The following is a 13,205-nucleotide window of genomic DNA, read 5'->3' on the forward strand; positions in this document are numbered from 1 at the left end:
TTCATCCTCCTCCTCGCCGAATACTCAAAACATCTAATCGTTTCACCACAGCCAATAATCATATATGTCGTTACACAGTTACAGATATGTGGCCTCCACGACGAAAAATCACGGTGCGACACTTCCCACGTTTAGCCAAAATGTTTGATATAAAATTAGTGAGAATCAAAAGTACTACCTACGTCAGTCCCAAAAAAATCAATTTTTTATTATTATTATTATTTTTTGTGAAGCTTACAAGGAAACAGGATGAAAGAAAACATGTCATGACATTTTATTGATCAAGCATCAACCCAAGCTATTTATGTTATGACGATCAAAGCTAATCTACATGCAATAGCGTTGAAGCTAAGCAAAAACTATCAATCAATAAAAGATATCTTATACCTTCCCGAACCATATCATCAAACAATCCAGCCAATATAGAGCTTATCTCTCGCTCAAACTTTTCGAAGATTGTGATGTGACTAATGCAAACTATTTGATCTGACGCTGAAAGGACTAGTTGCATCTAGAGCAGCACGTCTCTTCTTGGATGCATTCTCGGAAATTTCGTCACCAGCACGTTTGTTAGATTGTTGAGGGGTCGATTGAGTAGGTACTCGTGGTGATCTGCGCAAGGTCTCGTCATGCAAGCTTCTCCATGAGCTCGGGGTCTGAGTACTACTTCCTTCACTACGCAAGCCGCCGCGAGTTGGACCATCAGATGGTACGAGACGCCGAGCGAGTGGCGTAAGCTGGGCTTGGACCTGGGCTTGAGATTTTTGGGGTAAGTTGACTTTCGATGCTGCTGCTGATACAAACTATGATGGGTCAGAACTTTCCATCAATTGCCCAAGAGCCCAGAGGAGCTTAATGAAGTACTCACAAGCTTGGTATGAGAGATATGCTTTGATGGATCAAACAATTCACCCAGAAGTCTCTTAAGATTGGAAAATTGGAATGGCTCCTTGGAATACCCGGTACATCTCTTGATGATTCCTTCTGTTTTCAAAGCCTCTACCAAAGCCTGTGTCTCCTTGTAGGTCAAATCTAGAACGATGGTTAATGCTGTACGGACATTTGCTGGAGTATCCTTACTCATGTACTGGCAAAGACCTTCCATATCATTGAAGCCGTTATTTTTGAGGTAATAAACCATGCGTCTGCGAGTGCAAAGAGGATACATTTTCTCAAAAAGAATACCTTGCTCCGATTCTGCCAAGAGACATTCATAACATTCGAAGTTTGCACCGACACTTTCCTTGTTGTAACCGTAGCACTGGCTGTGACAGAAATTTCTACATTTTTCACACTGTATCTTTGTACTTCTTAGGATATGCGAACGAATAGAGAGAATGACATACCAAATTTTCACGGTCATCATAGTTGGTACACTCACAGCGCACCGCTTCTCCTTCTTCTGATTCTTCCTCAATGTCCATATAATCAAGTTCTTTTGGCTCAGGAAGCGTTGTATGCTTTCCAAAGGTGGTTGACTGGCTTGCGTGATTCGAAAGCAGTTGTGTATCCATGTCATCGGATCCTCTGGTGTGTCCCTTCCATTTTGGCCATGTCAGCAAATACAAACTAGCTGAACCATTGTGTTTGTTGATTGATCACTTACAATCTGGTTGATCCACCTCACAGTGCTCTCCTGTGTACCATGACTCTGTGGGAATTGAGTGTGTCTCGAGGAAGACCGACTATCATCAATGATTGCTTCTGGTGTTGTAGGTTTGGGGCTTCTAGTCATGGCGAAACGATCTCGGCCGGAAGTCTCTTTGCCTCTACGGGAAGCTTTTCCTTTTAGATGACTATCGATCGTTGGAGCATTGTAGTATGCGACCTCGAGTCTAAACAAGTTAGTACCTGCCTTCATTTTGCTGGAACTGTAGTTTTATACCCGTTAAGACCATTGTTCATTTTGGCCATCAAAACCCCACAGTTATCAGGGAGAATCTGTGATGATGATGCAGCACGAAATCCACGGTACTCGTTCTTGGGACGTGGGTTGTCATTGTATAGCAGTTGCATACTCACTTTACGTCCAGCTACATTTCCTTTTAACGGATATGAAAAATTAATTGATTGATGGCTGTAAACTTACATGATTTGCCTTTAATATCTCGAGAACAATTCATAACTTGTTTAATCAGCTCCCTTAGACCCTGTTGTGCTTTTCCGAGGTTGATGATCTTTCCACTCTCGCTCGACGTTGAAGCGGAAATTTGGACATGAGTGTCGTTTCCAATATCTTTGTAGGTGAAGTTGATAGTGAAAGCCTCGACAAGCTGTTCTAGGACAACTTCTTCACGATAAACGGAAAGCTGGAGTTTTGCGAGACATTTATCATCCACAGCATTACCAACCCCGAATTCCTAAGTATCAATCAGTCACATTGTCCAATCATGGATTCGAACATGGTGAAATACAAGCCAATCAAGTAGTTTTTCGGCACCCTGGTTTCCCGATCCTCGCACAATGGTGTTGAAAGAAAGGATTTCATCGCCAGCTTCCATTAAGTTGAGGTTCTTGGGAATGTTTGTGCCGCTCATAAACTTTTCATATGTAGGATTAGCGTCAGATGCATTGTAAATCCGGGTGTCGTAGCAATTGTTTGGAAAGAACTCTCGATAAAAGACAAAATGGCTGATCTGAGATATGTTTATTAGTAAAAATCAAAGGTAAAGGGTTCTATAGTACATACAGCAGCATTGACACCAATCTTAACCAACTCGAGACTTTGTTTTTGGTTGAGTACAAGATCTTGTGCTGTCTTAGGGGCCTCCACAACAGTCTGGACCTTACCCTTTCCCTTCTGTTTTGTCTTTGGCTGTAGCTTTGTCTGTTGTTTAGCAGAAACAGGACGTTTAAGTAGTTTTGGTGGCATGATGAAGCATAGAGACAGATTGAACTCAGAAGTAATAATCAAGGGAGTGGGAGTGGGATGCAAAGAGAAGTCTGAAGTATCATTCAACTTCTGGTCAGTCAAATCTCAACTGTCAATGAAGACTTTGATCTGGAAAGTCCTCCCAGTAAAACAGGGACACACAAATCAAGAAAATGGATATGGAATGGTGAATATTGAAGAATGAATAAGTATAGACTGATCTTTATATTGGAAAGAGAATATGAGAAGAAGAACTATATGAATTGAGATGACGTTTAGATTGAAGTTTCAATGGAAATAAGGATGAGGATGAGATGACGAGGGTGAAGATGAAGACTGAGAGGAAGATGAAGGTTGAGTTAATTAATTGAAAGTGAGGGTTTGTGGGTTCAGAGAGGCTAAGAGACTGACTAAGGAAATGAGGGTTGGGAATGGGTACCTACGTAGGCAGATATAGGAAGGTACATGGAGAAGCGTGAGGACACGACATTGCCTCTCTCTCTTCATCCTCACCTCACTTCCAGAACACGTGATCAAACATACCTTCTATAGAAAGCGGATAATACCTAGTAGGTAGATACTGAGGAGATACCTATCTACCTACCTTCCTAGACACCTTAGGATTGGTTGACAATCTCTTAATAGAAGAAAGATCCCGTAGATTTCCCCAGTCTAATGGATGACGTTCTATAGAATCTTCCAAACTCTCACCATGTAAATTGAAGACTCATCAATAACTCTATGTTCCTACTTGGTCATGTATCTCTTCCGAATCATTTTTCAATTGAATATTTGTCTCATATACGGAGATTCCTACCATTCATCTCTTGAGGAGTTACAGATTATTTCTGTATAGTCTACAAACGACAAATTGAAGAATTATATTTAATCAATCGATCGCAGAATTTCATAAGCAATAACTAAATATAAGTTTAAACTTTAAACTATATTGAATATCAAAATATTGATCTTTAAACAGTTCTTGAACAATGACAAATTGATTAAGCATCACAATAAGTATTATTCATACAATAAAAATAATACAGAAACAATTATCAAACAATATCCCTTGGAGATATATTTATATTCAAGTTGCACTTTATATTTAAAATATATTCTCATCATCCATCATCTAAACATCTTCAGAATATTCAAACCTTCCAACAGACTCAAACCATCACACAACCAAAAATGTCGGACCAACTACCGGCAGTCAACTGTGTCCTCTGCTGGTACGAACATCTCAGATGTTGCGCCTGCGGGCGGATCTTTTCTCAATTACTTGCTGATGCCTGCCCAACTTGCTTGAACGCATGGACAGTCCCTAGATGGAATGGAGCAGACACCAGGTGGGTTGAGTATTGCCCTGAATGCCTCGAATCCCATACTAATAACCATGGTGTTTAGTTTACGGTAAATCAGGCGATCGATTCTCCATCCATTTACCATCTTTCTTGAGTTTTGCAGTGTTCATTCTAGAGTAGACTTTCTCATTTTCACAGATTCTTTGTGATTTCTTTCTTATTCTAGCACTTGCACAATCCATTGATTTTCTTTGAAGGATCTTAATACCATCCTCTCCCATTCAATACTCCTGAAAAGTTAAAGACCTTCACTTAGTCTTGTTTTCACATCGACCTTCTTCCAGAGTTTCTACACTCTTTGATTAGATGATATGGTGAGATAGTTGGAATTGTAGGCCATATACATAGAGGCTTCCCAGCTAGTTAATCATATAACCTCTAGTACCTAGTTAGACATAAAAGAGAGACTTTCGTTGCTTTCTTTCCACAACAATCAACCTTTTACATATACACTTTTGAACATATATTGCTTCCATTCCAAACCCATTGTGAAATGCATTTTCTCCATAAGTGATACATTACAATATAATTTAATCAGTTCTTTCCTTCATTTTCCCCTCACAGCATGCTATCGGGACGCACGTATCTCAATGTTACGAGGTTTGCCGTCTAGATCACGTGGAAGTGCTCTAGGCTCTCGAGGTGGTTTATAACTAAGCGTCAAGCAGGGACTTAAAGTAATGACAATAATGCAATTCGTAACTAATAGTAGAGTATACTAAATGATTGATCTTGAGCACGAAGCTCTATACAAAGGGAATCCATCTTGGTTATATAGATATTCATGCTCCCTTGGATCCTTTTGGATCCTAAGCTCCAAAGGCTCCAAGTCACGTGCTTTCTGACAGTGCGTGCACATACGATCTTAAGGTGGCCCAGATCACATATTAATTCGATGAAATCTGATCGCTTTTGCACAAGGCCCAAGTTCTCCTAATTAGTCAGTTGTTACTATCGTAACAACCATACCATTCCATACGCCCTACCCCACACCGCAACCATAACCAACAAAACACAAAACACAAAACACATAACGTGGTTTATCAGGACCCTGTACATATCAGGACCCTGTACACTTTTACCTCAATTATCACCTTTCAACTTCAACACGCGATTTATCAATATTTAATTATGCAAACTACTTCAAAAGAAGCTCGAATCAATTTAGCTATTGAGGCTATTCGTATATCTCAAAATTTGAGTATTCGGAAAGCTGCAAAACTCTATAATATACCTTATACTACCCTTACTTCTAGAATGAATAGAATTCTGTCTTTTACTGAACGTCGATCAACAAATCATAAAATAATAGAATTGGAGGAGAAATCGCTTCTTCAATATATATTGGATATGGATGAAAGAGGGTTTAATCCTCGAATAAATAATATAGAAGATATAGCGAATTATATACTCAAAATGTAGGGTATGAAGAAGGTTAGAAAGCTTTGGGCTTATCGTTTTATAAAACGATATACAGAATTAAAGATGTATTTTAATTGTGTTTATGATTTTCAAAAAGCTCTTTGCGAAGATTCAGAGTTTATTGAAAGATGGTTTTGATTGATATCGAATATACAGGCCAAATATAGTATTCTGGATTGCAATTTCTACAACTTTGATGAGATAGGCTTTATGATAGGACAAATATTATTATATATAATAGTTACTAAAGTTGATCGATATGGAAAAAGCAAAGCTATACAATCAGGCAATCGAGAATGAGCTATAGCGATTATTTGTATTGATAGAGAAGGTTACAATATACCTTTGTTTTTGATAGTAAAAGGCGAATACCATCTTTCAAATTGGTATACCGAAGATGATTTACTATACAATTGGCTTATTAAACCTACCATCAATAGATAGACAGATAATAAGATAAATCTTGAATGAATTAAGCACTTCAACAAATATATTGAAAGTAGGAAAGTGGATAGATATCGAATACTAATGCTTAATAGGTATGAAAATCATAAATCGCTAGCATTTCAGGAATACTGTAAGGAACACAATATTATATTACTTAATTTACTATTTCATTCTTTGTATTTAACTTAATCACTCGATATCGATTGTTTTGATCCTTTAAAGTATTTATATAGTCGACAAATCGAGAACTTTATCAAGGCGTATATCACTTATATTACCAAAACCAAGTTCTTTCAAACCTTCAAAGCTGCATATATCGAAGCAATATCTATATCAAATGGTAAAGCTGGGTTCCGCGGAGCTGGGCTAATCCCATTTAATCCGGAAATTGTACTTTCAAAACTAGATATTCGAATAAGAACTTTATCAAATAGATCAATATCAGTTGATCCTGATATATAACAATCTCAAACATCTTATAATCCAATTGAAGCTCTTTCTCAATCCACTTTAATAAAAAATCATATTGTTCAACATCAAGGAAGTTTATCTACTCTAATATTTAAAACAATTACAGTTTTAGCTAAAGGTATAAAGCTTTTAACTTATATGAATACACTTTTAGTTGTTGAGATTCATAATCTTTGTAAAGTAAATGAAGTATTTAGTAAATATCAAAGAGTTAGAAAAGCTTTAATATGAAAAGGAGGAGTATTTTCAGTAAAAGATGGGTATAATATATTAGAACAAGAGAATATAGAAGATCAGATACAATGTGATGAATTTACAAATGGTAATTCTTTAGCAAGGAGACAAGCTACTATACGACGATATAGCAAATGTAGTAGTGCTTTACATAATGTACGAATTTGTCAATTAGATCCAGCATTAGTTGATCTTTGAATTGTATATAATTTAATTCTAATTTATAGTATTGTTGTAATTTTATTTCAATGGAATGTGGGCAATTGAGGTAAAAGTGTACAGGGTCCTGATATGTACAGGGTCCTGATAAACCACGTTATAAAATAATATAATTATTCTTTATTTTGCAAGCATCAATATTGCAAATGGGAAGGAGCACATCGAGTAGGTATATCAAGATCAAATCCTCAATTCAATTCAATTCTATTTCAATTCAACAACACATCAAAAAAGCAAGAAAATCCTATTTGAAAAAAAAAAAATTCAAGTTTAACTCCCATCCCCATCCCCAATAATGAACAGAGAAACAAGAAATTCCTCGCTACGCTATGCTATTCTATGCTATGCATTTTAAAAATAAAAAATAAAAAACGGGTAATTAAAGCAAATTAAAAACTCCCATTATCTCATCTCTTCTTCCTTCAAAAAAACGCCCCATAAATTAGTCGAATGAAGGATTTGAACATCCTCAAAGACATACATATACTGTAAGAAAAATACCAAGCAAGCAAAGATGATAGATAGCCGAATAAATAGGGTATACCCCATGCCCTTTCCCATTCCCATAGCCATAGCCATAGCCATTTCCCGATGAGTCTTGAATTTGATGAAAAAAAAGACTAATTCTATTTCATACATTCTCGGGAGTTAATTTTCATTAGACGTTTAAAAAGTTTCATACATTCGTTTATGCATTTGCATTTTCATCAACTTCAACGATTCTTTCCGTTTCGTCTATACTTGGTAATAAAATACGATGACCACGTTCGGATTTTGGAACACCATCTCTAGATGCACCGAAATCAAGAACCTAAAGTAATTATTAGAAAAAAAGATTTCAATATGCAAACGTTATGACTAACCTCGACAAATGTGAAATTATCACGTTGAACAGCTGCAACACATCTTCGTTCATCAAATTTGACTTGCCAAACACCACTTAAATCACCCAAAAGGTCCTTGATGCATTCACCAGTTTTAACATCCCACATCTTCAAAGTACGATCTGATCCAGAGATAACTTTTTGTCCATCATGTTGAAAACAAGTAATGGCACCTGTATGTGCACTCAATGTACTTTTGCACACACCACTTTCTGGATCCCAAATTCGTAATGTTGAATCTGCTGCTGCTGAAACAAGACGTTCATCACGTAAGTCTAAAAGACCAACAAGTGATGTATGACCTTCAAGTGTGAATAAACAAGACCCAGTCTCAAGTGACCAAACCTTAACATATGTATCCATGGAACCACTGATACATCTGTTACGGTTATGATCCAAAACAACGCTATATACCTTTGCGGTATGTCCTTGTAGACGATGTAAGACTTCACCTGTCGAGATCTTCCATACTCTCACGGTACAGTCGTAACTACCACTTACTAAAGTATCTTGATGTGCAGCGATAGCACGAACAGAATGAGTATGTCCAGCTAATACTCGAACAAAGTAAGGGCAGTCAGCATCATTAGTTGGTGGTCCTGTTTGGATATATCGCTTATCTCCTTGGGCTGGTAGCTTCCATACGCGTAGTTGAGAGTCACGAGAACCGGTAATAATAAGGGGTTGCTCAGGTATCATGATAGGTTGACCAGTTGCTGTCTTGCCAGCTTCTGATGGCATAAGAATTTGTAAACATCGTACAGTTGATGTGTGACCATGAAAAACTTGAGTGCAAAGACCTTTTTCAATATCCCATACCCGTACTGAACGGTCAGTGGATCCAGAAACAAGAACATTTCCTTCATATTGTAAAGCCCAAACACCTCCATCATGTCCCTCAAGCTTTTTTCGTAGAGCTCCAGTTTTCGTATCGTAGACATGAATACATGTATCATCACTACCTGTCAAAATCTTTTCATCATCAAATTGAAGACATGTAATTACATGTGACGGATGAGCTTTGAATGCCATATGATGAGGTTCAACGGCACGGTTCGTCCAACTATGACGAAGAAAATAGTGACGACGATACAAAGATTTGAAGAGATGAAGTTTCCGTAATCCTGGAAGACCCAATTCAGGATTTGGTACCGCTAAAGCAGCAGCACAAGCAGCGCTTAATGGGCCTTCAGATTTGTGGTATTTGGATACTTCATCTAATTTTTTGGTTGAAACGTCGTTACTTATTGCTCTTCTCTTTGCGCGTTCCGATCCTAAATTCCCAGCGGTCCTCTTTCTTTTAGTGGTAGCTCGAGATCTCCTAGTTGCATCAACCTTGCTACCACTACTAGGTGTACAGACTTCTCCATTGATTGATTGGTCTTTAATGCTCAAATCCTTTTCATAACCATCTGGCCCGTAAGGATCTTGCCATGCCCATCCTTGACGTATTGCTCGCTCGAGTTCTTCGGGTTGGAGCACAAAACCATCACGATCAAAGAGTTCTTTCCATCCTGTCTCATTCGAGTCTATGACATTTCTCCAACGTTTCGAAACTTGAGCCGCTCGGCAAAGGTCTTTGTGGTCCAGATAACTTAGAATATGTAGGCTTAGTTCTGTGGGAAGCTCATCGAGGAAATCACACATCAAAGCAGGATTGACAAAACCCGCAACAGCCCGAAGAGTCTTCTTCGAGCACCTTCGACTAAGCTGATACATCATAAGAGTCTTCAATTCACTTGGCATAGCATCGAAAGTATCCAGCATAGAGCCAATCTCCATAACGGTTGAAATTTGCGAGTGTAATCCTGTAGATGTGATGCGTCGATCTCGAGCTGTATTTGTCTCGGATACCTGAAGAGCGTACTCGTCTAACATCTCCTGACTATCACCATTATCATCATTGTCGAATGATGGGGAAGTAGCAGCGGGCGAAAGGCCAGGGCTAGGGAGGCTTGCGTTCTGAGCAGCTGCAGTATTCAAATGCGGACGCTGTCCTTGTGCGAAATTTATACCAAGACTAGACTCCTCCAGGTCGGATTCTGCAATTGGAGGCGTAGCAACCGCTCCATTGAATGTTTCGTCATTTGCGATTTCTTGACTTTCCAGGCTGTCGAATGAGTCGTTTTGACTTAAACCGGACTGAGGGGTGTACACACTGGTTTGAAATCGAGGAGGCAGTGTTGGAGCGACGTCTCTCGAGGATAAATCTACTTCTGACATATCGGGTGTAGCTAGCAGATCGGGTAGGTGCATACCGAGACCAAGGTTCCGGCGTCGAGTTTCATTGTGGGCAGTCGAACCAGCATCTCTGGCTTCATTCTTGAAAACTTCTTGTTCCTGCGAGGTGCTGGACCTTGAACCAATACTGGCAGGTAAATAATCTGATATTCCTTTCGATTTCAAAGATTTTCTCAAATTGCTAGTTTCTGCATCGGATTTGACAATTCGATCTGTTCTGTCCAACCCATCTCTGAACTGCCCACGATTCTCACTCGATTGACGACGTCGATGAAAGTTACGGAGAGGCTGCGTTTGTGAATTCTAGAGAAATTTCATGATTAGTACCACAAACCGAAGGAAATGTGCGAGAAATGAAATATCCGAACCTCGTGCATGACATTTTGTAAATCATTTTCCTCATACTCCATTTGTTGTCCGTCAAGTTCATATGAAAACTTGGTAAGTTCGGGAGGAGTAGGCTTAAATGCCAAGGGATATTCCTTTGCATCTAGGCTATCAACTGATCTGGGATTTTGAAAGAGTAATGAAGGATAAGATCGTTTAGTCGTAGTGGTGGTAGTAACAATTTTCGTTTCTATAACATCTTCCAACTCCACTTGTAACCTCGATGTATGTCCACCTTCGTCTCCATCTTCCCATCCTAAAGAAACCGTCTGACTTGGGTGTCGAGTCTCAACACTATGCTTCACCAGCTTCGAATTCGAAATGAAGGGACTCGGGGAAGCTTCTGATGTAAATTTTTGAGGTCCGGACATTTGAGCAGTTTGGGAAGTATTTCGATGTTTACTCTGAGGTCTATGAGGAGAATCCATTTCAATAGAGGTTGACTATGTGTTCGACTCGTAGCTGTGGGTAGGTAATTTCGAGACTTTTGAGAAAGAGTTTAGCCTGCCCCTCTCTCTGGAGCCGTACCGTACGCGTTCCTGCCACGAGGTTGCCCACGCGCGAGTAGTTCGCAACCTTAAAAGAACCCCTATTATCCTATGATGCCGACGATAACATAGCCAGATCCCTTGACGTTTGAGAAGGCTATCGTGGTGGTGGTGGTGGGGGTATTTTTGGGTTTGGAATCGAACACGGATGACAGACAACCTGCAGATGTGAATCCGGAGGCAACGTGTAAGAAAAACTGTGATGAGACAATATGGAGCTGATGAGTGGAGACAATTATACTACTGCAGATAAGGGAAAGGAAGAGAATGTACAAGAGAGAGGAATAATTATCCTTTTTTTTTTTCTGCGGTGAGTAGTGGAAGTATGGTGAAGAATTATCTCAGCGCGTGTGGTAGTTGAATGGAAAGTGGAAGGTGGAGATCGGTTCTTGAGGTTTTGTTCGCCGGTCTGAGCTTTTTCGGTGTTTTGGTTTGGATCAGAACAGACCCATCGCCTTGTACCTTGCTTATACGGTTATACCCAACCGTACAGTAATGATATTCTACATAAGCAAGGCACGGGAAGGCGGAGTCGGCAGAATGGAACGTAAACATGACATTCTCACGCATATTGATATTGATATTGATATTGATATTGATATTTATATTTATATTTATATTTATGCCTATGTTTATATACATGAATATATATACTTATTATACTCTTTACACAAGCCATGCCTATATTATCAACTTCCGCATGGATACTTATTCAGGTGTCTAGATGAAAGTGGAGAATAAAGTCCTTGAAAGTAATTTTATCTCGACATTTTCTTAAAATCTCACCCTATTATCATCGTCACCATACACTTTGATTTAAGATTACCTTTGTATACTCGGGTTTCCGCAGCCATGACGCTATGATCAGGAAGCAAACCTGTCTGATATCTTTTATATGTACGGTAGATCGCCCTTTCTTTCATAAAACATTCCGTGAGGGTTGGAGTGTTCGAGATATTCTTTCTTCCTTTGGCGGTATGGTAGAGAAAGGGGTATGCCGTGAGTTGTCTTCTGCGTCGGTATGTACCTGACTCAAGTCTGACTTCTGGGGGTGTGAATGGCGAATTTTATCATCGCTTCCAATTTGCGACCTGAATGTCCCAAACGCTACTAGGTAGGCCTTTACCAGACGTGCCGAGCCCGTCGCAAGAGGAAATTATACGACAGTGACTATTCCGTACCTGGGTAGGTAAGCTTAAAGTCACATGATCAGGGACATCTTCTCGCCTTCAGATAATGAGGTCTATCTTCATTGATCATTAATTTTTATGGGAAACCGGGATTAAAGAATTGATGTTTAATATATTCTTCCTTTTTTTAGTTTTCAAAATTCATTACAAATGAAAATTGAGAAATATCAAAATGTTACGAGGTTTGCCGTCTAGATCATGTGGAAGTGCTCTAGTTAACTATAGGCTTCGGATGTGTAGTTGCTGAAATGTTAATATGTAGCCTCCCAGGACGCATGGAAGCGGGTGGCTAACTTGGTCAAGCAATTTAGGGTTATGAATATGTGCCTGAGAAGATATAGATATGCGGTACTTCGACCCATTACACCCTTGGAACGGGATGAAAGATGATGTGTGGAAATGCTGGCTTACTAAGCAAAAATAATTAGTGCCAGTTCTGTTGACCTTACCTCACCTCAAACCCCCTCAATACCCGGACATTTAGATCTCCCCTCACCACATATCACATACGCAATCATGACTGTAGTCGAAGCTGTAAAGTCAGCAATTGGACTTTCTGGTGCTCCATCTACCAGTATGCTCTCCTCCTTTCAAAACTAGAGACCCTGGGTACGAAGCTAATACTAGGTTTAGCCGCAACTCGAGAACAAATGAGCGAAGCCCGATTACCTATTGCATATCGTGATGGATGTGCTGGTCTATTGATTCCGCTCAATCGTTGTCGGCAGGAGGAGTATTATCTTCCATGGAAGTGTGAGGTGCGTTTGCGAGACAAATTGAAAGTACTGAGCCATCGGGAACAAGGCTGACGTTCGGGATTTTGCAAACAGCAAGAAAGACATTCCTACGAAAAATGCCAATACGAGGAATTCAAGAAGAGAGTTGCGAAGATGGACGAATTGAGAGAGGCAAAAGGTGGTGCAAGA

The 13,205-nt window shown here is 39.4% G+C and overlaps 4 protein-coding genes across 4 annotated transcripts in view; 1 reads left to right on the forward strand and 3 right to left on the reverse strand.

Moving 5' to 3' along the window:
- Positions 1–467: 467 nt before the first annotated feature.
- Positions 468–2,016, reverse strand: SS1G_11642 (predicted protein; the record flags this gene model as incomplete). Its single annotated transcript, XM_001587599.1, has 5 exons — positions 468–803; positions 869–1,294; positions 1,347–1,538; positions 1,607–1,835; positions 1,886–2,016. The coding sequence occupies 5 exons, from the start codon at positions 2,014–2,016 to the stop codon at positions 468–470; spliced, it is 1,314 nt and encodes a 437-aa protein (XP_001587649.1).
- A 359-nt stretch (positions 2,017–2,375) lies between these two features.
- SS1G_11643 (predicted protein) lies at positions 2,376–2,872 on the reverse strand (the record flags this gene model as incomplete). The annotated part of the gene is made up of 2 exons (XM_001587600.1): positions 2,376–2,540; positions 2,690–2,872. 2 exons carry the CDS (start codon positions 2,870–2,872, stop codon positions 2,376–2,378), a joined length of 348 nt encoding a protein of 115 aa, XP_001587650.1.
- Positions 2,873–7,717: 4,845 nt separating this feature from the next.
- On the reverse strand, positions 7,718–10,969 carry SS1G_11644 (hypothetical protein; the record flags this gene model as incomplete). Its single annotated transcript, XM_001587601.1, has 3 exons — positions 7,718–7,840; positions 7,893–10,457; positions 10,523–10,969. 3 exons carry the CDS (start codon positions 10,967–10,969, stop codon positions 7,718–7,720), a joined length of 3,135 nt encoding a protein of 1,044 aa, XP_001587651.1.
- A 1,826-nt stretch (positions 10,970–12,795) lies between these two features.
- Positions 12,796–13,205, forward strand: part of SS1G_11645 (hypothetical protein) — a gene marked incomplete at both ends in the record, with an annotated part of 783 nt that continues 373 nt past the window's right edge. Inside the window, 3 exons of the mRNA XM_001587602.1 lie at positions 12,796–12,853; positions 12,913–13,037; positions 13,110–13,194. Coding sequence (XP_001587652.1) covers positions 12,796–12,853; positions 12,913–13,037; positions 13,110–13,194 — 268 coding nt within the window. The remainder of the gene's footprint in view (positions 12,854–12,912; positions 13,038–13,109; positions 13,195–13,205) is intronic.

This window comes from Sclerotinia sclerotiorum, genomic scaffold (assembly GCF_000146945.2).
Source record: "Sclerotinia sclerotiorum 1980 UF-70 scaffold_18 genomic scaffold, whole genome shotgun sequence".
NCBI lineage: Eukaryota > Fungi > Ascomycota > Leotiomycetes > Helotiales > Sclerotiniaceae > Sclerotinia > Sclerotinia sclerotiorum.